General features: G+C 43.5%; 1 protein-coding gene across 2 annotated transcripts in view; it reads right to left on the bottom strand.

Annotated features, from left to right (window-relative positions):
* The window catches only part of EGFLAM (EGF like, fibronectin type III and laminin G domains), a 193,497-nt gene that overhangs the window by 75,454 nt on the left and 91,981 nt on the right, over positions 1 to 26,062 (bottom strand). For both annotated transcript variants that reach the window (XM_065905639.1, XM_065905640.1), the window contains one exon: positions 15,588 to 15,754. In XM_065905639.1, the coding sequence (XP_065761711.1) occupies positions 15,588 to 15,754 (167 nt within the window). The remainder of the gene's footprint in view (positions 1 to 15,587; positions 15,755 to 26,062) is intronic.

Genomic DNA, 26,062 nt, shown 5'->3' with positions numbered 1-26,062 from the left:
ACCGTGGAGGATATTGGATGTTGGGCTAAGGGGTGTGGCCTTGATCCTGTAAACAAGTGAGGATCAGGAGAGTAACAGCCAATGGAGACGCTTTTACATTAGCCCCAGGTGGTTCAGGGGTAAAGAAACCGCTTGCAATGCAGAAGATGCCAGAGACTCCGGTTAGGTCCTTGGGTCGGGAAGATCCCCTGGAAGAGGAAATGGGAACCCACTCCAGTACTCTTGCCTGGAGAATCCCATGGGCAGAGGAGTCTGGAGGGCCACAGTCCACGGGGTGGCAAAGAGTCGGACATGACTGAGCACGCATGCAGTTGCAGAGTGCAGGGGATTCCTGCTTTCTCACTCTGCGCCCTCTATCTCTTGGGCTCCTGCGCACGCCTGAAGATCTCCCTCATCACTCAACCCAGAAATCCTTTTGCCTGGATTCTCCTGTTTCCCATCCTCTTTGGAGAAATCCCAGTCAACTCTTCCCAGCCATGCCCAACAACACATCACCGTGGCATCTTTGCCACCCACCTCCCAGCTCCCAGATCCACAAAAAGAACCACTCTCCTCCCCATGCAGCAGAGGCCCCTCTGAATGCTGCCCGCCACGTGTCTGTTCCCTGGACTGGATCTTGAACCTTGGAAGGGAAGGCTTGGCTCAACTCTCTTTGACAAGGATGGGACAAAAATATTTGTGGAATTAAGGGCTGATCCTTTTTGGTGACTTTGATACAGAATCCACCCTCACTCTGTGCCTTAAAGGGCTGATATGTTGTTTATATGAACCTGTATTCAATTTCCTTATATATCTGATTCAGTATTATTCAAGCTGAACATTTTAAACCCATTAGCAGAGAGTAAAAATAACTCACTGGGACCTGACCACAGTTTTCAAAAATGGAACCAAATGAAACACACAAAGCTCTGAATTTAGTATCCATGAGTACTGCTCTGTGAGGCGTTTGCACGCACACACACGTATTTCGAGATATATTTGTGTGCTCTGGGCTGCTGTGAGAATTGTATATTCTTACTGTGGGCTGCCATCCAAAAAAGTTTGAGAAAAATTCTTCACTCAAGTTGATTTTCTGAACGTCAGTTAATTTTCTAAATCAGCCATTTTATTTTGAGCAAGGCTTAGATTTTCTCATTTTATTTTTGACTTGTAATAGGATTTCTCAGCCTCAGCACCACTGATAATTTGGGCTGAATCACTTTTTGGTGTGTGTGTATGTGTGTGTGTTTTGTGGGTGGGTTTCTGTGCATTGTAGAGTGTTTAGCAGCATCCCCAGCCTCTCTCTCCAAGGTGACAGGAGCACCTTTCCCCAGCTGAGACAGTCAAAAATGTCTCCAGAGCCTGCCTAGTGTCCCGTAAGGGACACAATCTCCCTCAGTGAAAACCATAGTCTCTGGTGCCCAAAATAAAGCTGAGCGTTCAGGCAGCTTTAAGAAATGCATGAGAAAAGATCTAAAACAAAGATCCTGCAGGAGCCTATTGCAACAGAAGATCTGGAAACACTCACTGGTCCCCAAAGATTCTTAATCTCCATCAGGTTTACAATCAGGTCCCTCTAGACCACTGTCTGACTGCACAGACGCTAAACACAGTCTAAACACAGGGTTTTCACGAGGCGGGTGTGCGCAGGACTCAGTACATGCTCATAATCAGAAGGTGCTCCTGGAAGCACCAAGAGAAGGAATCCTAGAACTTCCGGCTGAAAGACATAAAGTCTTGCAACGGAGGAAGCTTCTCAGGAAATTCATGGGGAAGGTCCCCACTTGGGATCATGGAAACAAAAGTCTCTCAGCTCTAAAAAGGAGCTACGAATCCCCAGGAGATGGGTGAGAAATGAAGTGTCAGATGGTAAGAAGTGGCACTGCTCTTACCTGGAAAGGCCTGATCATGAATGCAAGAGGGGTCGCTGCTCAGAGGAGAGGGAGGGAAACGCCAGGAGCGCTGGACAGAAAGTGCCGTGAACCTAACTTTCCTGGCAACTAACAGTGGCCTAGAACTAGTCATATGATCTGGTGATAGTTCCTTATCAGAAAATCGTGGAACTTGGCTGGGTCCTTAAATAACCTGTGGGTCCCCCAAATCCCATGATTTGTGTTTGATTCTCTTTCCTTTTCATATATATTCTCCTTCGAGCAATATACTGTCTCTCTATTCATCTCCCTTCCTCCCTGCTGATTTCCACACACTGTAGCCATAGTGATCGCATGTAAAATGTGGATTAGACCAACATTCTGTTGCTCAAAACACTTTGAGATCTTTGCATCTAACTTAGAATAAAACCCTAAGTCCTCACCAGAACAAGATTGGACATGATCTGACCTCTGACCTCTGACCTCTATCAGAGTCATGGCCTCTGACTACCTTTCTGACCTCACTTCCCTATCATTCGTCTCACTTACTGTTTTCCTTACTGCTTGTAGAACATCCCAAGTCTGCTCTCACCTCAGGCCCTTTGCACATGCTGCTCCTTCCACAAGGAAGGACTCTGCTCAAATCTCTCTTGAAGAGACACCTTCCTTGGTCGCCTACCCCAAACAGTAGCTCCTGCACCCTCCATGCTCCTTAGTCCCTCTCTTTTCCTCTTAATACATAACATTAAAGATACATTATTCACGGAGTGGTGGTGATTTAGTCGCTAAATCATGTCTGACTCTTGCGACCCCATGGACCATAGCCTGCCAGTCTCCTTTGTCCGTGGGATTCTCCAAGCAAGAATACTGGAAGGGGTTGCCACTTACTTCTCCAGTGGATCTCCCCAACTCATGGATCGAACCCAGGTCTCCTGCATTGCAGGCAGATTCTTTAACGGCTGAGCTACAAGGGAAGCCCGATATTCATGCGGGCTAATACAATAATTGTTTACTTCATTCTCTACTTCCTTCAGGGACTTATTCTCACACATGTAAGATCCACGAGGGCGGTATCTTACTTACTGCTAAGACCTAATACACATTTTTAAAAAATGAACTGCCAAATGAATGCTTAAGCAAGAGACATAATCACTGTAGATTCAGAAACGAAACTTTACTTTCTTGAACATCACCAAAACAGTCTCCAGATTAATGTAGGGAATGACCAATGGTGATGTCTGATGTGAAAACAATCAAGAAAAATCTGACTTAATTTCCAGTTGTTTGTAGTTTTTATCTTGCACGCTTCCATTTTTCATTCTTCTAATTCTTTCTGAATTTCACAGCCCTTTATCTCACTTTATTTTAGAGATAAATTTATTGAATCAGTTTGTTTTATCATTAGAGCTTGGCATTGATTATAAGATATTATCAAAGTCTCAGATTACAGAAGAGACTTCACTTTCTGCTTGCAGACTTTTCTTTCCATTACAGTTAAAAGCTAAAATTAGCTGCCTTCTCTCATTTCAGTGGAACTAGTTAACCATGGAAGAAGTCAATCATCTGAAGCAACTTATGGAACCTCTCTGCTTCGTCCTCATCTCAATCACCTCGAGACTTCAAACTGATGAGGCTAGAGGGCTCTCAGGCTCTGAAAGTCTGTGAGCTATCGCCATCTGCTGGGTGACTTGTGAACTACAGCCACCTGGGGATCGGTCTTCACTCATCCTCCTGAGAAGCAATTGTGTGTGGATCATTCCCTAATGTTTGTGATCCTCAGAATCTATGGGTTTTTGGAATTCCTCCATAACCATGGGATCAAAATTAATGCTGGGAAAAACATCTCACTGGGCCATAGGGGACATACACTTACATTTGAAAATATGGTAGATAGCATGGTTAGATTTATGGTTCGATTTAGTTGGCAACACTAACGACCCTCCATGCAAGTGGTAAGGAGGAGCTGGAATCACCAAAACCTCTCGTGTGAGACCTGAACTTCAAAAGTAGTTACATCCTCATAGCAGGTGACTTTTGTTAAGATTTTTGTCCCAAAATTGTGTATGAACACCATGCTTTAGTATGGATGGTGGTGGTTTAGTCACTAAGTCATATCCAACTCTTGCGACCCCATGGACTGTAGGCCCCCCAGACTCCTCTGTCCATGGGATTCTCCAGACAAGAATACTGGAGTGGGTTGCCATTTCTTTCTCCAAGGGATCTTCCCAACCCAGGAATTGAACCCCAGTCTCCTGTATTGCTGGCAGTTTCTTTACCGACTGAGCTACAAGGGAAGCCTCATGGATACTATGTATCAAAACATCTAATTAATAATGGTTAGAATAGCAGGAAGAAAGTTGGACTTCAAATGCCATCCATATTATGAACTGACTGCACCTATTGGTCTATCCATTGATAAACATAAGGAGAGATGATTAACAGTCCGGACCTACCCTCCTTCAAAGGGATATCCAAGGGGTGACACAGACTTGGACAAGCCAAAAGATAAGTAAGAGAACCATCAAGGGGCCTAGTCTTATATATTATAGTGAAGCAATGTAAAAGTCCATCAATAAGGAATTAGTTAAATAAATGTGGTAGAGTTTTACAATAATATATACTGTGGTCACTAAAATTAATGATGTAGATCTATACTTATTTATATTTAAAGATGTATACAGTATCTGGGGCTTCCCTGATGCTTTTGAACTGTGGTGTTGGAGAAGACTCTTGAGAGTCCCTTGGACTGCAAGGAGATCCAACCAGTCCATCCTAAAGGAGATCAGTCCTGGGTGTTCATTGGAAGGACTGATGCTGAAGCTGAAACTCCAATACTTTGGCCACCTGATGCGAAGAGCTGACTGGTTCAAAAAGACCCTGATGCTGGGAAAGATTGAGGGCAGGAGGAGAAGGGGACGACAGAGGATGAGATGGCTGGATGGCATCACCGACTCAATGGACATGGGTTTGGGTGAATTCCGGGAGTTGGTGATGGACAGGGAGGCCTGGCGTGCTGCAGTTCATGGGGTCGCAAAGAGTCAGACATGACTGAGCGACTAAACTGACTGACTGACTGAGTGGTGGCTCAGATGGTAAAGAATCTGCCTGCATTGCAGAAGACCCTGGTTCGATCCCGTGTCAGGAAGATTCCCTGGAGAAGAGAATGGCAATCCACTGCAGTATTCCTGCCTGGAGAAATCCGTGGACAGAGAGCCTGGTAGGTACAGCCCATGGGGTTGCAAAGAGTCAGACATGACTGAGCGACTAACACTTTCACAATATTTTGCTGCACTTTTCTGTGTAACAGAATAATATTTTATTACACAGTATATGCACTGTGATCTCATGTTGGGTTTTTTAAAATTCTGGATGATTATGGACCAAAATGTTAATAATGGCTATGTCTGGATGCTAAGACTAGAGAACATTTTCATCTTGATTTTTCACTTTTTCATATATTGCTCATATTTTTTTCTAATCATAAGTATGGATTACTTTTATTACTTAGAGACAATAAAAAAGCTATCTCGCTTTGGGATTACTGCAATGGTCTCCTTAATGATCCCGTTGCTCTTATCCTTGCCCGTCTACAGTCCTTCTTTCTCGTATATGAGAGCAATTTTGCTGAAACCTAAGTTAGGTCTTTTTGCCCCTCTGGTCAAGTGCATTCTTCCCTCCAGCTCTCCCAGTCTCCCAGTCTTTCTTTCCAAGAAAACTCAAAGTCCAATGGCCTCCACTAAGGTCCTAATCAGCCTCCACCAACTGTGACTTCCCTTTGTCTCTGACCTCATCTCCTTCCACTCTTCACCCTCACAGCCCCCTAATCCAGACACACTGGCATCCCTGCCCTTCCATGAACACCCCAGGATGATCCTGCATTAGGGCTTTAGCATTTACCTTCGAGCTCTCCCTCCAGGTGGATGGATAGACAATAGATAGATCAATGGCTACACATCGATCTATCCAGAGAGTTCACCCACCTGTTCTTAGTCAAATGTCACCTTCTCAGGAGGCTTATTCTGACTGTACATAGGCTTCCCTGTTTCATTTTTCTCCACAGCTCTTTCACCATCTGACATGCTATCTACATTTTTAATGTTATCTCTTCACCTTCTGCCTGCCCTGACTATAATGTAAGGTCCGTGAGCATGGGGATTCCTTTTCTCGATTTTGTTCACTGCTGTATCCCCAGCAACTGAAACAGTGCCTGGCACATAGTGGGCATGAAATATATGTTTGAAAGAGTAAGTGGGTATATCATAAAATAACTTGAGAAGCCAATATTCTTTAGAAAATCGGAATCCCATGGACATTAAGAATCAAGTTGAAAACAAGGTATGCACCGGCCTGGGATCTTGCCCAGGGTCTGTCACCAAGTGACGTGACAGGGCTCTGGGCTTCCGTTCCCTCAGATGCTGAACGTGGAGGCGGTGCTTTCCGGCTCTATGAGTTTACAAACCCTCAGTAAATGAATATTGGCTGTGAAACCTCATTATCTCCTGTGTTCAAGGAAATAAACCACCAGCTATTAGTACAAATCGGCACTGGCCATCTACCTCTAAAGGATTAAATTATGAATCATGGCCTCTGCTGACCCCCATCATCCCCTGAAAAGAGTTCAGGGTGGAAATCAGGAATGAAACACTCTGTGCTCTGGGAAAAAAGGGCAGACCAGGTCTTCAGATAGATAATTTCAGAAGATTTTATGAGCCCAGTTCTTGTATCTTTTCGTATCTACAAAAGCACTAAAATCTTTCGTGGTAGCATCTACTCCTTGTGACTAGCAGCAACCTTCTGCAAAAAAGAAAAAAAAAAGTGTGCTTGATTGCATGTACTCTCCCTTCACCAAAATCACATATCCCCTACCTCTTTGGAGCAGTTTCTCAGAGCTATTTTAAATACTGTCTCCTGGGCTATAGTCCTCGTGTTGCACCCAAATAAAACTTAACTCACAACTCCCATGTGCATTTTTGCTCAGTTGACAAAGCTACATAGGCAAAGAAGAATGAGATAAGATCTGTGCTCTCTGAGTGAAAGACCAAAAATAATCCATATTTTTGCAATCCATGTAAAAGGTACCATTCTCTTATTAAATGAGATGATAATATTACTTCTCGCGAAAGAGTCCCCTCTCTAATCTGCCTCTGCTCTGGGTCCTGGGAGGCAGACCTGTGACTTCCTGCTGGTGAAGGAGAGAGGAAAAGAGTCAGAGTATTTGTTCTCCAACTTCTTCCCTAGGAGGTTGTCATGGGACACATGTGTGAAAGTCACAACACTTGACCTCCTTGTCTATCTCTCGAAGCTGGTAATTGCCCCCTCTTGGTTTCCTTACATCGACTCAAACTTTTGCACACTCACTTCACTAAGCTCACTTCAAATTACCCAATTACATAGCCTCTGTTGGGCTTCCCAGGTGGCTCAGTGGTAGAGAATCTGCCTGCCAATGCAGGAGCTGTAGGAGATGCAGATTTGATCCCTGGGTTGGGAACATCCCCTGGAGGATGAAATAGCAACCCATTTCAGAATTCTTGTGTGGATAATCCCACAGACAGAAGAGCCTGGTGGGCTACAGTCCACGGAGAAGCAAAGAGTCGGACACGACTTAGCAACTGAGCACGCACAGCCTCTGTTTCCTGCTGGGAGGCGGGAGACACCTGAGATCATTAGAAAAGTCATCCTTCTCCCTAGGTTCCTTCTTGTTTGCACCTCTGTCCTGTTTGGTGGCAGAATCAGACAAGCTCCATCAGACTCAGCCAGTGGGAACTGTGTCCCTCCCACACATCTGTCACTGTGTTGAGCTGATTTCTTCCACTCCCTTCTCTGTGCCTAACCACGCTTGCAGCCCTCCTGGCTCATCAAAGCAGCTAAGTGATTCAGAGGTTTAAATACAAAGAAACAATCCCTATGAAGAATTGTGTAAGAGCAAGGAGTGCTCCCAAGAGCAGAAAAGATGAACTATGAAATGATGAATATAAAGGAAAGAGAACAAAATGGATAATAAGGAAATAGCAGGAAACAAAAGGAAAAATAGCTAAGAACATCTGTGTGCTACTCATGTCAACATATTAATGTTTCAAAACACTGAGCCAGAGTGCAATAAGTAGTATATGGTTGTTCACCGTGTGGTTGAGAAACACTAGCTGACTGATCAAAGAGATGTTACAGCTGAAACTAGAGCACCGTAAGTGCCAATTCTTCGGAAAATTATGTTTTCTTATCATTTGTTTTAGTCTTTCTTCTGGCTCTAGCCAGAGGGGGTAAAACATCGGTGCACCGATTATAAGTAAATGGATGGTAATGTAGGATGTAGAAAGGCCTCGGAAGAGCAATTAATAGGTAGCAGGTATTTAAGCAGCAAAGTGAATCATTCCCTTTAGAACCAATAAAGTTGCACAAATGAGTGTTGCTCAGCTTTACAGGCATTGCGGCATTAGCAGATCAATGGAGCGATTACCTCAAAGGGCACCTAAGTGTAAAATCACACCTGAAATTATGTTTATGCACAAACTGCACATTTAACATGCAGATCTGTCTAGGCGAGGAGGGAAACAAACGATTTCTTCCTCCTCCTGTTCGCTTTTTCATCTTACATTCTAAAGGTTTACAAATCCGTGAAGCTCACCAATATAGAGGCTTGTCCCAAGATTCTGGAGTAATGCCAAGCGAAGCCTCTTTTTTCTCTCCCTCTCCCCCTACCCCCTCTGTTGACACCACTGCAAACCTGTCCAAACAGTTAGGTTACAGGCTCTTCAGGTCTCTTCCTTATCTCAGAACATTCATGTGAAAATTAAGTCACAGGAATTTCTATCAAGGGGATAATTCCCTTAGTATGCACTAATTAATCCATTGCAGTTTTGACAAAATTGCTACAAAATAGAGGATTTCTTAAACTTCCTGGAGAATCTCCTAAAATATGGGGGAAAAAACCCTGGCATTGTACTACAGAGATCAGCAAACTACATCCCATAGGCCAAATCTGGACAGCCACCTGTTTTTCTAAAACACATGATTGTTGAAATAAATTTCTAGGCCCATGATGCAACCAATTCTGCCAGGGTTTCTACATCGGCAACCCCAAACTTAAGATAACTTTCATATCCCTGAAAATGTTCCACTGGACCAAATATACAGTCTACAGGCACACCTCACTTTATTGTACTCCACAGAAGATGTGTATTTTACAAATTGAAGGTTTGTGGCAACCCTATGCCGAGCAAGTCTATTGGCACAATTTTTTCAATAGAATTTGCTTACTTTGTGTCACATTTTGCGAGTAAGTCTTGCTGGTTTGACCTCACCAGAACACTAAAACTCACTCCATATCAGCAATAAGGGTGATTCCTAGAGAGATCATACCAGCCCTAAGATTTCCTTAAGCCAAAATCTAACCTAGAACAAGGCTGATGGTGAAGAAGCTGCAGAAGGAAAGTTTGAAGATTCAGTGACTTCAAGTCCTAGGAGAACAGCTCAGGACACAGAGTCATAAAGAAAAAGCTACACACCAGCTGGTGGTCACCTAGGTCAGTCACACCATTCTTCAGTACCTATGTATGGAGGAAATGAGTATCAACCTCACCTTCAGTTTGAAAAAAGTGGGCAGATGTCACAATGTCTGTTTCACATGTATCTTCTCAAAATAATCTTGAGAATTAGAAAATACTACCTGCCTCAGACATTACTGTACCCATTTTTAGAGATATGGACACTGAGGCCCAGGGAGATTAAATGACTTTCCAAGAAAGTCTCACAATGAGGTAATGAAAGACAGTCCCCCTGGCCCTCAGACACAGCCATGGCTACGAGATCCTGTTCTGTGCAAAGGTAGAGTGTTTGTGGGCAGTGAGGAGCTTTGAAAGGTTGGTGAGAACTTTTCATAGACACTGACCAAAGGTTGTGTGAAAGCTGCCAGAGAGTGATGGATGATAAGTCATGGGAATTGTGGAAAAAGACACGTCCAGTCCTTTCCTGAATGTTCCTCCCACTCCTAGGGGTGCCATAGCCTCTGTCTCTACTTGCTTCCTCGCTACTCAGGACTATGGTCAATGCAGTGCACTGCCATCAAACACAAGCCCGTCTAGTGACTGGGGACAAAGGACATCTATTTTGTGGCTACATGTATGAGAACATGTACCCAGGAGCCCCAGCATGCCGAGCTGGTCTCTGGAAAGAGAGTCAGGCAATTACAAAGGTTCTAATCTCAGAACAAAACTAGGCAAAATCCAGAAGACACTTGCATGACAAAAGGGCAAAAACTTCTCCAGGGGATCTTCCCAACCCAGGGATCAAATCCAGGTCTCCTGCATTGCAGGCAGATTCTTTACCAACTGAGCTTTCAGGAAAGCTCCTCCTAAACAGATATACATCCAGCAACAACTGAACAGAGAGCAATGTCTGAGCAAGCAGGACAGTGCGACAGGAAAAGTGAGATGGGTTGGTGGGGAGGCAAGGAACACCATGGAATCAGGTTTACAGTATTAGAGAAAGTTGATTGACAATCCAGCCAGGCTGGATTGTCTCAGCTCAGCAGAAGAGGAAGTTTCTGAAACTGGAAGAACATGGATTGTGGGGAGAAGAATATGGCAAAGACCAAACACCATCATACCTCCCTACATAATCTCTGAGGATCTGAGTCCACAATTAGACATATGAGCACCAAAAGGAAAATCTACTCTAATTTAGCATAGAAATGCTAAAGCTTATTCTAATGATTAAGAAAGAACACAGGAGTAAAGTAAGGACTTGATTTGAAAGAGTCATTGCCTTGAAGTTAAACTCCCAGATTTGCTTTCTCCCTTCCTTCCTCCTTGCTGGCCTTCCTTTCTTCCCCTCTTCCTCCTTCCCTCTTCTCCTCCCTTCCTTCTTCCCTCGCTCTCTCACTCTACTTTGTTCTTACTTATGTCTCACTGCAATTCCAGGAGCTCGACTTTCCCTATGAACCTGGCCAATGGGGAAACCCATTTTTGGCCTGTTGGGTCTCTAGACCAACTTTCTCCTCACATCGTCCTTTGAATTTCCCAGATGGCAGCAGTAGAAAGCTATCAGTCTCCAAAGTAGTCACAGGATCTTGGCTTGTGAAGTCGAATTCAGTCATTCACGTACTCAGTTGATGTTGATTGAGAACCTACTTTGTACAGGCTATTGGGAACACGACCTTGAATAAGCCATTGCAACTCCATAAGGAGCTTATCCTGAAGGATGAGACAGAGAATTGCATCGTTCGGGCAGTGAAAGGATTGTAGAGAAGCAGGGCATGGGGCTGAGGAAACAGGGTGAGAGGTTTAGAGAAGCTTGTCTGGGGAAGTGACATTTGAGCTATGGTCTAAAAGAAGAAAGGGAGGGAGGTCATGGCGACATGGAAAGATTGGGGAGAGAGTTCCAATCATAAAAAACAGCAGGTGCACAAGCCCCAAGGCAGAACGAAGTAAAACGACTTTTGCTGGGAACAGAAGAACACCTTTCACTAGGGACTGCCCTGAGGATACCAATTTCACGTCACCAAAAAACTTATTGGTTCTTTCTCTGCTTATATCACGAGGATAGGACACGAGAAATTAAATGCTTTAGGGTGGTAGGACCAAGTTCTGTTCCCAGGGAAGGTTATATAATCCTAGAGTTGGTTACACATGAGTGACTTTCGTTTCATTTGTCATTGGGAAAAAAAGAAAACACATGACTTCTGCCATTTCTATTGTTTACAGTTTGTATCCTTTATTACTTGTCCCATCCTTCTTAATCCAAGGTAAGCCTGGATCCCAGAGAATAAGTGACCAACCAGGCATGTGGTGTCTTATTACATGTCTTGTTGCAATGTCACACTTGTGCGCCTGTGTCCGTGAGGTTCCATGAGCCCCCTGTTCTGACTGGCTCATTTAAAAGATCAACCAAGGGGAAAAAGAATGCCATGGAACCATAGGCACATTACAATGGCTGGTGGTAATTCTTTCTTGAAGAAAACAGGTATAGTAGGATGGGGTAAAGAGTGAGGGATAGTGATCTTCATCTTCTCTATATTTCCTTAGAGGAACAGAATTAGGAGCTGACGTGTGGAAAAATCTCTGCTGAGAGCACGGACTCAATATGGCTGGCATCTTCATCATTCAAGGTCTGAAATGATCTAGTTTTCAGGAGAGAACCTGCAATAAAACACCTGGATTTTTCCTTCCTGTTCTACTTGGAAGGTTGTGGAGCTAAGGTGCGGATGCTGAACATACATCACAATTCCCTGGTGAGGCCATCGAAACCCTCCCTCTTCCTCGTGCAGGCTGTGCACCAGTGAATGAAAACACTGGTCCTGGCTCTGAGCTACAGGCTCAGAGCCCCCAAGATCTGCCAACTGACCCCAGCTGAGCAACTAAGCCGCTAACAGGGTCCTGCACTAACAGGTCCAGAGAAAGTCAACATTTTGCAAGTTAATAGGGGTGATGTGTCATATTTTTTAAGGAAAAGTGGTGGATGCAGGCATAAAAAAGATGACAGAGGAACCCAACAAGTGGTGGTGTAGAGGGGTGGGGATCTAAGGGCTCCCATGGCGTCTTCTGATCCTTGATAGTCAACTTGAACGTCCATTCTGAGGTTCACTGTTCAGGGGGCAAAGTGGGCATGGACCAAGAAAAAGTCCATGCAGGAAAGATCTAGAGGTGAGGAAAAGCAGGAGTTGTGAGAAAGGGAAGCCCAACAAGTGGAAATACTCATCTCACAGATTCCTTTAAGAGGTGTTCAAAATGTTTAATAGCTTCTTGGCTTGGGTCTAACCAATCACAAGGGCTGCCAGCTATAAACTACCTACCAGGGCTATACCCATGCTTACCAGAAGAATTTCAGACCTGTATGAATGTTTTACTCACCTTTTGGTATGTACAATATGGCTTACAGGTTTTGAAAGAAAAAAAATCCTTAGAGGTTTGTTCTGTGCTGTCAGAACTTCTTAGTCCATAGACTCTACAAAGACTGTCCCTGCGTTTTATTGAATTGCTGACATTACCTTTCCTATGCTACTCTGCACTAGAAGAATAAGAACCTTGTTTAATTTGAATCTCACAAGTGGCTTTAGCAGTCAGCCAAACCCAAGTTCAAATCCTGCCTTTGCAATTATTATTCTTGGCTAAATACACAATCTTTCAAAGACTCAATTTTTGAAAATCTATAAAAAGGGATCCTATTCCTGAAGCACAGGATTTTTGCAAGGATTAAAATGGGGTTTCCTAGGTAAGTGCTCCAGATGGTGTCAGCTCTTAGGAGACTTTCCCATTGGTACCTCTGATAGTCAGTTATTGTAATTCCAATAAGGGCTACTTGGTAATTAGGCATTTTTATATATGGAATAGTGGGTTTGGAGGTAAAATAATAGTCCAGACAAACAGCAGAGTAAGAAGTATGAATGTACCAGAATACAGGCTTTTCTAAAACATTAAAAATGATCACAACAAAAATATCACAACTGAAATACCAATTATAGCACATTCTTACATATCGTGAAACAGGCCACTTAATAAATTCCATTTCTGTTATTCTGACTTGAGTAACCATATTTATGTAAAAACAGTTAAATTGGATTTAAGAATATTTCACAGTTAAGTTTTGACTGAATCAGCCACATTCCCTGCACACAATTACTTTGAAATGATAAAATTTTACTGCACATGGGAGACCAATTGTTGCAAAATGTTATACATCTGTAAAGCACTTTCACATACCTTATCCCGCTTAATTCACAAAGCTGGCATCCACCAATGGGGAAATAATTATCAGAAACTCTAAGACCAGTCTAGTGTTTCAGTTTAAAAAAAAGTTCAAGAGATGCCCTTCTCAAGCCCCCTCCCCTGACTCCAGCTGTTCTAGCTCATCCTTCTACTTTCTTGTCTCTGTGGAGAAGGAGATACTAGGAATAGAAGGAAAGAAGTGAGCACGGGGCAGCTCACAAAACGGAAGCAGAAGAGCTGGACGCCGGGGAGGGGCGGGTGGGCACGCAGCGCAGACTGCCTGCTCAGTTAAAACACCAAAAGACAAACTACCTGCCTCCAAGCACAGGCAGACCCTGAGGCCTGACTCAGCTACGGTTGCCCCAGTTTTTGGCCATGCATCACCAAGTTTTACCAAAGATTACAGCGTAGGTCTCATCCAGCAAGAGTAGAAGGTGGCCCTGCTTCAACTGGAGATAAAATTGTTAACATTTCTTCTAGAGAGGGGAGTTTTAGCTTCTAAATTCTAAAGACAAGCAGTAGAACAATTGTTGGGTGATTGTTGTCATTGAGTGTGTAGGGGTGTGTGTGTGTGTGTGTGTGTGTGTGTGTGTGTGTGTGTGTGTGTGTGTGTAGGGTGTGGCCCCACCGTATCCCGATTGTTGTCATTGAGTGTGTAGGGGTGTGTGTGTGTGTGTGTGTGTGTGTGTGTGTGTGTGTGTAGGGTGTGGCCCCACCGTATCCCGATTGTTGTCATTGAGTGTGTAGGGGTGTGTGTGTGTGTGTGTGTGTGTGTGTGTGTAGGGTGTGGCCCCACCGTATCCCGATTGTTGTCATTGAGTGTGTAGGGGTGTGTGTGTGTGTGTGTGTGTGTGTGTGTGTAGGGTGTGGCCCCACCGTATCCCCCAACAATTCAATCTGAAAGAGCCCTCACATTCAAGGTTAAGGTAAGAGCTGTTTTCAGAAGAGCCAGAATTCCAGGGGCTTAGGGAACTTGGTGAATCGCCACCCCTGGAAACAGCAGGTGGGCAAGGAAGTGTAGTGTGGGGAGCGGGGAGGAGTTTATTCAGATCAACTAATCAATCAACACAGGGCTCTGTGCTGGCCAGGGGCAAGCCTCTGAAAGTGTTAAGTCAGCTTCTTTTCAGAGAGCACCGTTCTTGAGTAAAGAGCACCAAGGGATGATAGAAGGGCTCTTTAGACCCAAAAACCTGGAAGAACTTAACTGGCAAAATTGAAGAGATCACAGTCTTTAGACAAAAGAAGTGCAATAGTTCTGAGATCTCCCCAAGACATAGAGTACTAGGTTTATGTACACGTACCCCCCACTTCCAAAAGACAAAGGTTTCCAAGCCAGATTGGCAAGGTGGACTAAGCAATCAAAATGCAGTTCTTTAATCATGTGGGAGTTTCTTAAACCCCAGACCATAATCACACTCTGACTTTTCATAGACCCTCCAGATGATGTGATGGACTGGCCTAACCCTTCCCCAGTCCCCCAGAGTGGTCTAGGATATTCAGGAGCCTATGCCATTGACGGGATCCCCCAGCTACACATCGGCCTGCTAGCCAGCTTGAATCCTCCCCGACCATCCTTCAGAGTGACTGACTTTCCTCGGGCATCTTTGATTTCCTGGTGAAGACTAACCCTGATGGGTCTGGGATCAGTATTTTTTCTCCTATGATTCAAAGCTAAACCCATCTTTTTACAAGATGAAAAGTGAGTGGGGCTGGGAGGCTGCACATCATCTTGGTATGTAGTCTGTTTTGTGCTCATGAAAGAAAACTGACCTCAAACTCCCTAAGGATAATGCAAAAATAAACCTTCTGCTGACCTCCTCTACACAGAAGCAGCCTGGCCCTGCTGAGTGCCTCGCACTTCCAAAGGGCTGAGAAAACCGCAGAATGAAAGGCTGAGGACAGTCCCACCGCAGGCAGCCCTGCTGTGGGAAGCTAAGAAACCTCGGTCAATTGGGTTCTCGGGAGGCAAGCCCAGCAAGGCAGCTACGTCTGTCTGTCTGTCTGTCTGTCTGTCCTTCAGAGGGGCTGCGGTACTCACGGGCAGTTCGGACTGTGCTGCTGGGCTGACTTCGAGGGCTGGGACCATGCAGATTCACGGCCCTCACAGCAAACTGGTAGTTGGTATCAGGATCAAGGCCCTTGATAACCATGGAATCCATCTGGATCTGCTCTTGGATTGAGGTCCAACTCTTGTCGAAATCTGGCCTTTATTGATTTAAAAAAAAAGAAAAAAAAGAATGAGAAACAGTAGTTTAGGAATAGCAGAAAAAATGGAAGCTTGCTGGCTATGAAAACTAACAGCATTTGAACACTGGAAGCAAGACTTATAAAAATGAGTGAACATTTCCTACCAAAAAGTCATCTTGATTTGACATCACAGGTAAAAATTTGCAGGTCCTTGCTGATAAATGCAAGCAGATCATTTTTAGGGGCAGTGTTCAGTGTTGTTTCAAGATCACTGACTTTTCCTTGCATGGCCTTGACTGTGAAGAAAAGATTCCTACATAGGAGTTTATTTTCAAGGACTCTGCCTGCCAGATGTTTCATAAACAAGCCTTCCCCTCACAGTCCCTGTTCCCAGGGGTCAGGAGAGCACAGATTCTATCTATTCACAATCTGTTCGCAAAATAAACAAATATAAATTTTTAGGGCAACTAGTTGTGAGAACTGCCATGGGAAAACCCAAGAAGACACTGTTCACAGCCATTCTCACTTCTCACAAAACTGCACAACGGTGCCAACTTGCTGAACGTTCACACGTCCTTCTGAGAACCCTACAGAGAGTGCAGACCTTGACTTAGAGCTTCCACCTAAGGGACAACATACAGGGGTTAAGAGAACAAATTCTGGAGCTAGACTGAGCCATTCAAATCCTGCCTCTATTGATCACTAGCTGCTATTTTTGCCTCTTTAAGTCTCTAGTTTCTCATCTGTAAAATGGGGTGATAAAAGTACAGACTTAAGAGGGCGGTCATAAAAGAGAAATGAGCTCTGTATCCTCAGCAACAGTGCCTGGCATTGTAACCGAGCAGGACCCTATGGGACTTTCCCAGTACAAGGTCCCCCCACTTCCCAATGTTCTCAGCCTGTCTTCTGGCTGTATAAAAACTCTGTGTGTGTGTTCAGTTGCTAAGTTGTGTCTGGTTCTTGGTAACTCCATGGACTGTAGCCCACCATGCTCCTCTGTTCATGGAATTTTCCAGACAAGAATACTGGAGTGGGTTGCCATTTCCTCCTCCAGGGGATCTCCCTGACCCGAGGATCGAACCTGTGTCTCCTGCCTAAACTCCTGCATTGGCAGACAGATTGTTTACCACTTACTTGGGAAGCCCAGAAAAATTTTAGTCAAAGAATAAATGTAATCAGAGAAGTGAGAAAATGTAGAAAGAAAAAAAAAAAGTCAAATGAGATAAAATAATAGTAGCTAAAAAGCCATTTAAAAATGTCAAGGAATTTTAGTTCCCCCTCCAGGGCTTCCCTGGTGGCTCAGCTGGTAAAGAATCCTCCTGCAACATGGGAGACCTGGGTTGATTCCTGGGTTGGAGAGATCGCCTGGAGATCCCACTGGCTACCCACTCCAGTATTCTGGCCTGGAGAATTCCATGGACCATATAGTCCCTGGCGTTGCAAAGAGTTGGACATGACTGAGCAACTTTCACTTCACTTCACTTCAGGAGCTATAGACAATATTCTGAGCCATGTCCTTTGAACTGTTTTGCAGCAACAGAAACTCCCACCAGGCCAAGACGTTAACTGTATGCTGCCCATAAGCACACATATCCCAGACCATTTGGAACCAGAAGGTTGATGATATTGACTCCTGATTACCTCACCACCAATCAGAAGAATGTCCAGGAGCTAGCTGGTCACACAACCTACAACCCCTTCCCATATATGTTTAAAAACCTTTTCCTGAAAGTCTTCAGGACTTTTAAACACTAGCTGCCCTGGACGCCTTGACTGGCTCCTGCAACAAACACTGCACTTCCCTTCACCACAACCCAGTATCAGTGGATTGACTTTACTGAGCCCAATAAGACGACCCAAGTGTGGTTCGGTAACATCATCATATAGTAAACGCTCAGCATGGATTAGCATTATAAGGGAGGTACCCAGCTCACAGAGCTGACAGGCAACCCGGGGCCACCTGCTTACTCTATATACCTGTGAACTTCAATGAGTAGCACTAGCCTAGGTGGCTAATCAGTACTTGAAATGCAGCTCATCTGAGTTGAGAAGTGCTGTGAGGGCAAAATGGACAATGGAGCTTTTTAAGTGTAAAATATTTCATTAATATTTATATGGATTATGTGTTGAAATGATAATATTTTAGATTTAGTGGGTTAAAAATATATTATTGAAATTAATTTCCTTTGTTTCTTATTACTTTTTAAATGGCCATATTAAAAAACTTAAATTTCATATAGGCTTGCATTTTCTAATGGATAGTGCTTTTCTATATGGACTTCCCAGTTAGAGGGAGAAAGGAGAGATTTTCAGCTAGTGAGGACTGCAAAATAAAATTTGGGAATATTTATGCATGACTGAGGGATAGTGCAAATGGCCTAACTGGAATGGAGGATTTTTATTAATAACTAACAATAACTATCATTTATCATGTTCTTGTGAAGTATCAAGTATTTTTCTAATAGTTTAACTCATTTACTTCTCAAAATTATCCTATGAAGTAGGTATTAAAATTAAACATCCCCAGCTTCTTTGAAGAGGAAATTAAGGCACAGAATGGGTAAGTAACTTGCCTGAGGTTACACAGCTGAAACACGTGAGGCCTACTTGGGTTGATGGGAGAAGATGAGACTGAAATCTTTGATGCTGAGTGAAAAATTGGGGTGATAGTGGTTGCAGGGGTTAGTCTCCATCTTAGTTTACTCCCTGACCAACTCCTCAGCGCTTCAATTGTTAAACATTTCTGCTCACAGATATTTAGAGAAATGTGTATGTGCAAGCTCAGTTGTGTCCAACTCTTTGCGATCCCATAGACTTTAGCCCACCAAGTTCCTATGTCCATGGGACTTTTTAGGCAAGAATGCTGGAGTGGGTTGCCATTTCCTTCTCCAGGGGATCTTCTCAACTGAGGGATCAAACCCGCATCTGAATACTCATCTCCTGTGTCTCCTGTATTGGCGGGCAGATTCTTTACCACTGCACCACTTGGGAAGCCCCATTTAGAGGAAGGCAGGAAGCAAAAAGATTGACATCTGTCCTTAACGAACAACTTAATAGGCAAGCAAATAAACACTCATTTTGTGGAAAGGAGATGCGTGGACGGTGCATGGATTTCTCTAACATGAGCTCTCGTAGCTTTTCATTTGCAAGAATTGATGAGAGAAAGATGGAGTCCTAAAGTCCAGTAAAGGTTGTCTCTGTGGGCTAACTGTGCTGATGAGGAGTTTATGCGGCTCATATCTCACAAGAATTCACGTGTTTGGAGAAGCAGAGGTCACAGGGGATGGCCACTGGAGGAAGTAGGGCTCATTTCTCTTTCAACTTTCCTTTCCCTAAAGATGGACTTCTCATGTAAACAAACTCTGCCATTGAAGAGAAAACCTTAGTGAGTGGAAGGAAACACATTTACAAATTAAACAAATTAAAACAAAATCACTTCGCAGAGGAAAGTCATAGGGAATGCCCAACAGTAAAGTCAGGAAAGATGTGATCTCTAGATAAAACTCTCCTGTTATCCTTTGCTAAGCTTCCCTTGTGACATTTATAGAGGAAAGGACCTGCAACTGCTCTCAATATGTGCCATTATCCACCCAGGGCTACCTGCAAATATCTACAACAATCTTCACTGTTCAACAGTTTCCCAGTTCTCCCACCAAGAGACTGTTTTGTATTTGTCCATTTAATGCAAGAAAGAAAGTCATATTTTCAGTGAATAAGAGATTGACATTATCAACATTTCATCTCATTGTATACACTGAGAGGAAAGCTCATGTAGATTGAATAGCAACATTAACGGTTAACATTTGCCTCTGACTTTGTCATGAGTTTTGCATTTAAATGTTTGTAGAGTCTCTTGGGGGTACAAAAGGGCAAAGGTGAGGTTGAGAGAGAGATCATCAGGCAAAAGTATTGTCTTAGTGGATCCTCAAATAATAGCTTTATCTTTTTTCCACTAAGTAAAATCATTGTATCCTAACTACAAAGTTGCCAGTCAAATCACCATAGCAACGTTAGCCTGCCAATTTCCCCAATCAGGAAACGGCTAGAGGGGAAGATGTACACTAAGACAAGTGCTGTCATCCCAGGTAAAGATGGCTGCTGCCGCCAAGTCGCTTCAGTCGTGTCCGACTCTGTGTGACCCCATAGACGGCAGCCCACCAGGCTCCCCCATCCCTGGGATTCTCCAGGCAAGAACACTGGAGTGGGTCAGCCATGAGCAAAGCAGGCACTTAAACACTTTCCCAGAGTGGGAAGGGTTGGGTTGTGCATCCTATATCTCAGGAGGCCAGTAGGACAACTTTGGAAGGTGGTTGGGCAGCGGAAGTCAGAGGGAACAGATACAATTCTGTCAGCAGTGACTATTCAAAACCCAGTTAGCTGATTCAAATAATCAAGACTCACTCACTGTTTGGGTAGGAAGCAGCATCGCCATTGGCAATGCTAGCATCAGCCTGGTTATCAGGAATCTTAGAGATTGTTTGGTCCCACTGTCTAAGGGTTCTCAGAAATTACATGCAAGATTCTATGTGTGAACATCATTTCATTTTCCTAAGTAAAGGGTCCTCAGTCACTTATCAGATTCTCAAATATAATCATGATCCCCAAAATTTTAGAAGTCACTGTCTAGTCCAGTCTCTCTTTCTACCCATGTAGCTACTAAAGGAAAATAATTTATCCAAGGTCATAAAACCACAGGGTGGTGTATATTTCTGTTTTATTTCCTTTCGTTGGCATTTTGACCACCTTGACTATTGCCAAGTTCACCCTTAGTGGACAATCATTTTTCTTGGTATCATCAAACCCAGTGGGTGGCTGCCTTGGGCTACTCACTTGGCAAGTGATTAATGATTATCAGCCATGCATCCATCAAGGAAGCTATATTCTGGGAGGCTCTAAGGAACTATAAATACAGTTCCATTTCCAGAGAGTTTATAACCTAATTGGCAGATAAAACATTTAAGGACCAGCAGGAAGCCAGTACAAAGTCACATATTTTGAGAGCTATATTTTTGAATGGGTCAATGTGAACTGACATCCTGGGGAAACAGTATAAGACTAGGAAGAATTTAAGCTAGTTTTCAAATATATTTGGGTTTTGATAACTGAAAAGCAATAGAACATCTCTGGGTGCAGTATTAGTTCTATGTATGGTATGGATGAATAAAGCACCAGCTACATGTAAAATACACTGTGGGATATTCAAAGAAAATAAATAATATGGGTCCCTAATATGAATGACCAATTAATCTGTATGAAAGATGGGTATAATATATAAAAACATTAGCCATAAGTAAGTAGGTAAGTGAACATATGGCACCTCTCTGCATATCACACATAGTCAAAGCTTTCCTTATCAGTCTCTACCAATCTGTCAGGTTACCCAATGATCCTCACTTGCTCCCATTAATCTAGCTATCCATGGGGTTTGTTCCCAAATTTATTTATGACTTTTGTGTTTGTTATTGTAATTATGTCATTTAATGCAATATTATATAAACTAGTGAATATGAGTAAAAAAATATAGGTGATAGTTATGTTAATGCTTTTGAAACACTTGGTAAAGTTGAGTCACTAAAATACAACTGCCTTTGAACTAAGTGAAAGCGAGACAACTATAAAACAGTGAAAAGATGATAAAATTCCAGAAGAATTTGCAATCAGGTAACTTTGCAAGTGACTTTAAAATTTTAACTAGAAAATAACGTATGTAGAAATTGTAGATGATACCTTATAAGTATGGGTAAAATGTCTATATTATCAAAAGTAATCTACACATTCAATGCTGCTGCTACTGCTGCTGCTGCTAAGTCGCTTCTGTCGTGTCTGACTCTGTGCGACCCCATAGACGGCAGCCCACCAGGCTCTCCCGTCCCTGGGATTCTCCAGGCAAGAATACTGGAGTGGGGTGCCATTTCCTTCTCCAATGCATGCATGCATGCTAAGTCACTTCAGTCGTGTCCGACTCTGTGCGACCCCATAGACAGCAGCCCACCAGGCTCCTCTGTCCCTAGGATTCTCCAGGCAAGAATACTGGAGTGGGTTGCCATTTCCTTCTCCAATGCATGCGTGCATGATAAGTGGCTTCAGTCGTGTCCGACTCTGTGCAACCCTATGGCCAGCAGCCCACCAGCCTCCTCTGTCTACAGGATTCTCCAGGCAAGAATACTGTAGCGGGACACATTCAATGCAATCCCTATTAAAATTCCAATGCCATTTTTCACAGAAATAGAGAAAAAATAGCAGCACACCAAATTTGCTATCTCATTAAAAGCATCTTACATGATCGAGGGGAATTTATCACTGGGATGAAAGAATGGTTCAATGTAAGCAAATCAGAAGTCTGATACACCATACATTAAAAAGCAGAGACATTACTTTGCCAACAAAGGTCCATCTGGTCAAGGCTATGGTTTTTCCAGTGGTCATGTATGGATGTGAGAGTTGGACTGTAAAGAAAGCTGAGGCCTGAAGAATTGATGCTTTTGAAATGTGGTGTTGGAGAAGACTCTTGAGAGTCCCTTGGATTGCAAGGAGATCCAACCAGTCCATCCTAAAGGAAATCAGCCCTGGGTGTTTATTGGAAGGGCTGACGTTGAAGCTGAAACTCCAATACTTTGTCCACCTGATGCAAAGAGCTGACTCATTTGAAAAGATCCTGATGTGGGGAAAGATTGAAGGCAGGAGGAGAAGGGGAGGACAGAGGATGAGATGGTTAGCTGGCATCATTGACTCAATGAACATGAATTTGGGTAAACTCTGGGAGTTGGTGGTGGACAGGGAGGCCTGGCGTGCTGTGATTCATGGGGTCCCAAAGAGTTGGACACGACTGAGCGACTGAACTGAACTGATACACCACATTAACAGAACAAAGGAGAAAAACAGATGACCATCTCAATAAATGCAGAGAAAGCATTTGACAAAATTCTACATGCTTCATGGTAAAAACTCTCAACAAGTTATGTACAGAAGGAATTTACCTCAACATAATAAAGGCCACAGGATTCCCTAGTGGCTCAGTGGTAAAGAATCCATCTGCCAATGCAGGAGATATAGGCTCAATCCCTGAGTGAGGAAGATCCCCTGGAAAAGGCATGGCAACCCATTCCAGTATTCTTGCCTGGGAAATCCCACGGACAGAAGAGCCTGGTGGGCTACAGTCCAGGGCATCGCAAAGAGTCAGACACGACTCAGTGACTAAAACACAATAATAAAGGCCATACATGACAAACCCCCAGCTAACATCATACTCAGCTGTCAAAAGCTAAACAATTTTCGTCTAAGATCAGTAGCAGGGTGAACAAAGGTGCCCACCCTGACCATTTCTGTGAAACTAGTACTAGAAGTTCTAACCAGGGCAATTATACAAGAAAAAGAAATAAAAGCCATCCAAATTGGAAAGGAAGAAGCTAAATTGTCTCTGTTTACAGATGACATGGTATCATACAAAGGAAACCTTAAACACTTCACCCAGAACTAATGAACGAATTCAGTAAAGTTGCAAGATATAAAAAAATACAAAAATCAGTTCTGTTTCTATACACTAACCAACTATCTGAAAAAGAGGAGCTTTAGGAAATGCAAATAGTTGCTTGAAACATGGCCTCATAAGACATTCATGACAAAACAAAAATTCAAGACAATCTTGCGTGCAGAAACAAAAGGGCAAAGCCACCTAAAATGATAAATGTAAAATCTTACATTTGGGTTTCTTTTTAGAAAGCAAATGGCATAGACATACGGTAGAAAAAACCCAGTGTGACAAAGATCTATGGGGAAGCAGGGGTACTGATCACAAACTCAATATGAATTCTCTGGACAACCTGCTGTTGAAAAGGTCCAGTGTTCATATCCTGGGGGAAAAAAATGGCTTTCTAGGTTGATCACTTGGCAGAAGTGCTCTACACCCATCTCCACTGAGGCAGAGTTCAAAGGACTGGTTATTGTCTGGCTTGAGTTAGAATACAGTGAACATAGGCCAGTGTCTTTAGAGGAGAGATAAGATGGTCAAATGAAGATGGTGAAAACGTCTTCAGTGTTTTTCATATTGGAATAGGAGACCAATAATTCCTTACAAGGAGACCAATGGCAGTGCCTTATAAAGAAGACCCCTCGACGGCAATTAAGAATGGCTGACAACGAAGTCAACTGCATAGAGGGCTGAGCTCTGCATTGGTGGCTGTCTTGAAGCAGAGGTTGGGTGATGATCAATCAGAAATGTCACCAGCTACTTTCTGAACACAGTCAGAGGTTGGACTTCATTCAACGTCTCTGACTTCAACTCACAGTAAGAAATACATTTTTGCAAAGCAACCCAATATATCTATTCATATATGTACACTATTTGACTTAAATGTGAGTACAAAGGTGAAAGAAAAATTTTAAGAAAAATCACTTATCCTTACTGTTATTCACTTTACTATTTTATCTTCTTTACCTTTCTATTTTTTTTTTTTTTTAATGCTGGTAAGATCCCACTAAGGGCTTCCCAGGTGGCACTAGTGATAAAGAACCTGCCTTCCTGCAGAAGATGTAAGAGACCTGGGTTCAATCCCTGGGTAGCGAAGATCCCTGGAGGAGGGTGCAACCCCTCCCGTATTTTTGCCTGGAGAATCCAATGGACAGAGGAGCCTGGCAGGTGCAGTCCACAGGGTCACATAGAGTCGGACGGGACTGAGGAACTTCGCACAGTACAGCACCCGAGCTCCAGATACACACTCTTTACGGCACTGCTTTTCGACACTTTTGAATGATCCACAATAAGACATACACTGAGCACTGTGACCCAAACACAACTGAAACACGTTTCACAAAAGAATTCTTACTTTTATTATGTGTGATGCCCTCTGATATTTTCTTTTCTGTTCCACTTTACTTTCGAAAAACGGTTGGTCAGGACACCTTCAACTGATTTCTCTACCTTCTAATGAGTCCATGGGTTGAGAACCCCTTCTCTGGGAAGTTTGAGCTGAGGTGAGGAGTAACATTCAAGCATGTTACAGACGTTAACTAGGAAACAGGACTGCTGCTGCTGCTGCTGCTGCTAAGTCGCTTCAGTCACGTCCAACTCTGTGCAACCCCATAGACGGCAGCCCACCAGGCTCCCCCGTCCCTGGGATTCTCCAGGCAAGAGTACTGGAGTGGGGTGCCATTGCCTTCTCCAGAAACAGGACTAGGAACAGTTAAATCCTGCTAAGAAAATGCTTTTGAGAGTGGAATCTGTTGGAGCAGAAAACAGCCCTCTAGGGGATTCATAGAACATCCAGAATGGCCTTGACAGTGGAAGCCACTCTTCGGGGCCTGAGACAGAGTGGACCGAAAGTCTAATTACAGTACAACCCAAGATACGTATGTCCTCCTTACCTCAATATGGGACCAAGCATTCCATGATTTAATGTTTCCTGGAGGTCCCTGGATTATTTGGAAGCCCCTTCCTTCAATATTTTCTTTCATGTTATTCCTTCTAAGCATCATTTCCAAAAGAGAATTGAAATGGTTCTTCTCTGGACTCTCTCACCTCTTAAATCTGATTCTACCATTACACTGACTATATTACCTTCTAATGTAATTTTATATTTCTGTCTTCCCTACTAGGCTGTGAGCTCATGAACATGCTTATTGTCTTATTCATCACTGTGATCCTTGGAATGTCTGCATGATCTTTGAAAATGCAAATTCTATCAGTCCCTTTCCTGCCTGACACTTCCCGGAGCTCCGTATTCCCTTCAGGACGCACATGAGATCCTTTATAAAGCCTTTCCTGATCGAAACCTCGCTTGCCTACCCAGGCTTCTCTCTCACCACACGGAGCTCCAGGCTCCTAAACAAGTCCAAGAACTTTTTCTTTTTGCCTCCAAGACACCGCTAGAGTAGCTTCTTCTGGCCTAAGCCGTTCCACACTGCTTCCTCTCTCCCCTTGTGCCCCATTATCACTGATGTACCCTCCTTGGCTCCTGTAAGAAGCCTTCCCAGATTCCTTCAGAACTGGGTTAAATGTCAACGTTGTGTTTCCCTAGGCCCCTGGTCCCCCGCTCCTGCCCGTAACACTCACCACTCTGGACTCTGCTCCTCTGTCTTCCCCACTGCACTGTCCAAGCAAAGGTAGTAGTTGATTGACCCCCAAATCTCTAGCACATGCTTTGCACACAGAGGACACTCAATATGTACATGTTTGGATGAAAGTGTGCTCATAAGGATGAACTGAACTGAACTGAAATATCTTCAGGCTTGGAAGTTGGGAATAACATGATGCCCTAAACCAAGGAGTGGCACACTTCAGCTGGCTGTCAGTTCTTATAAAGTTTTATTGAAACACAACCACACCCATTT

This window comes from Muntiacus reevesi, chromosome 14 (genome assembly GCF_963930625.1).
Source record: "Muntiacus reevesi chromosome 14, mMunRee1.1, whole genome shotgun sequence".
In the NCBI taxonomy this organism is placed as follows: Eukaryota; Metazoa; Chordata; class Mammalia; order Artiodactyla; family Cervidae; genus Muntiacus; species Muntiacus reevesi.
The sequence above is the reverse complement of the archived record's forward strand: the minus strand, read 5'-3'. Positions and strand labels throughout refer to the sequence as shown.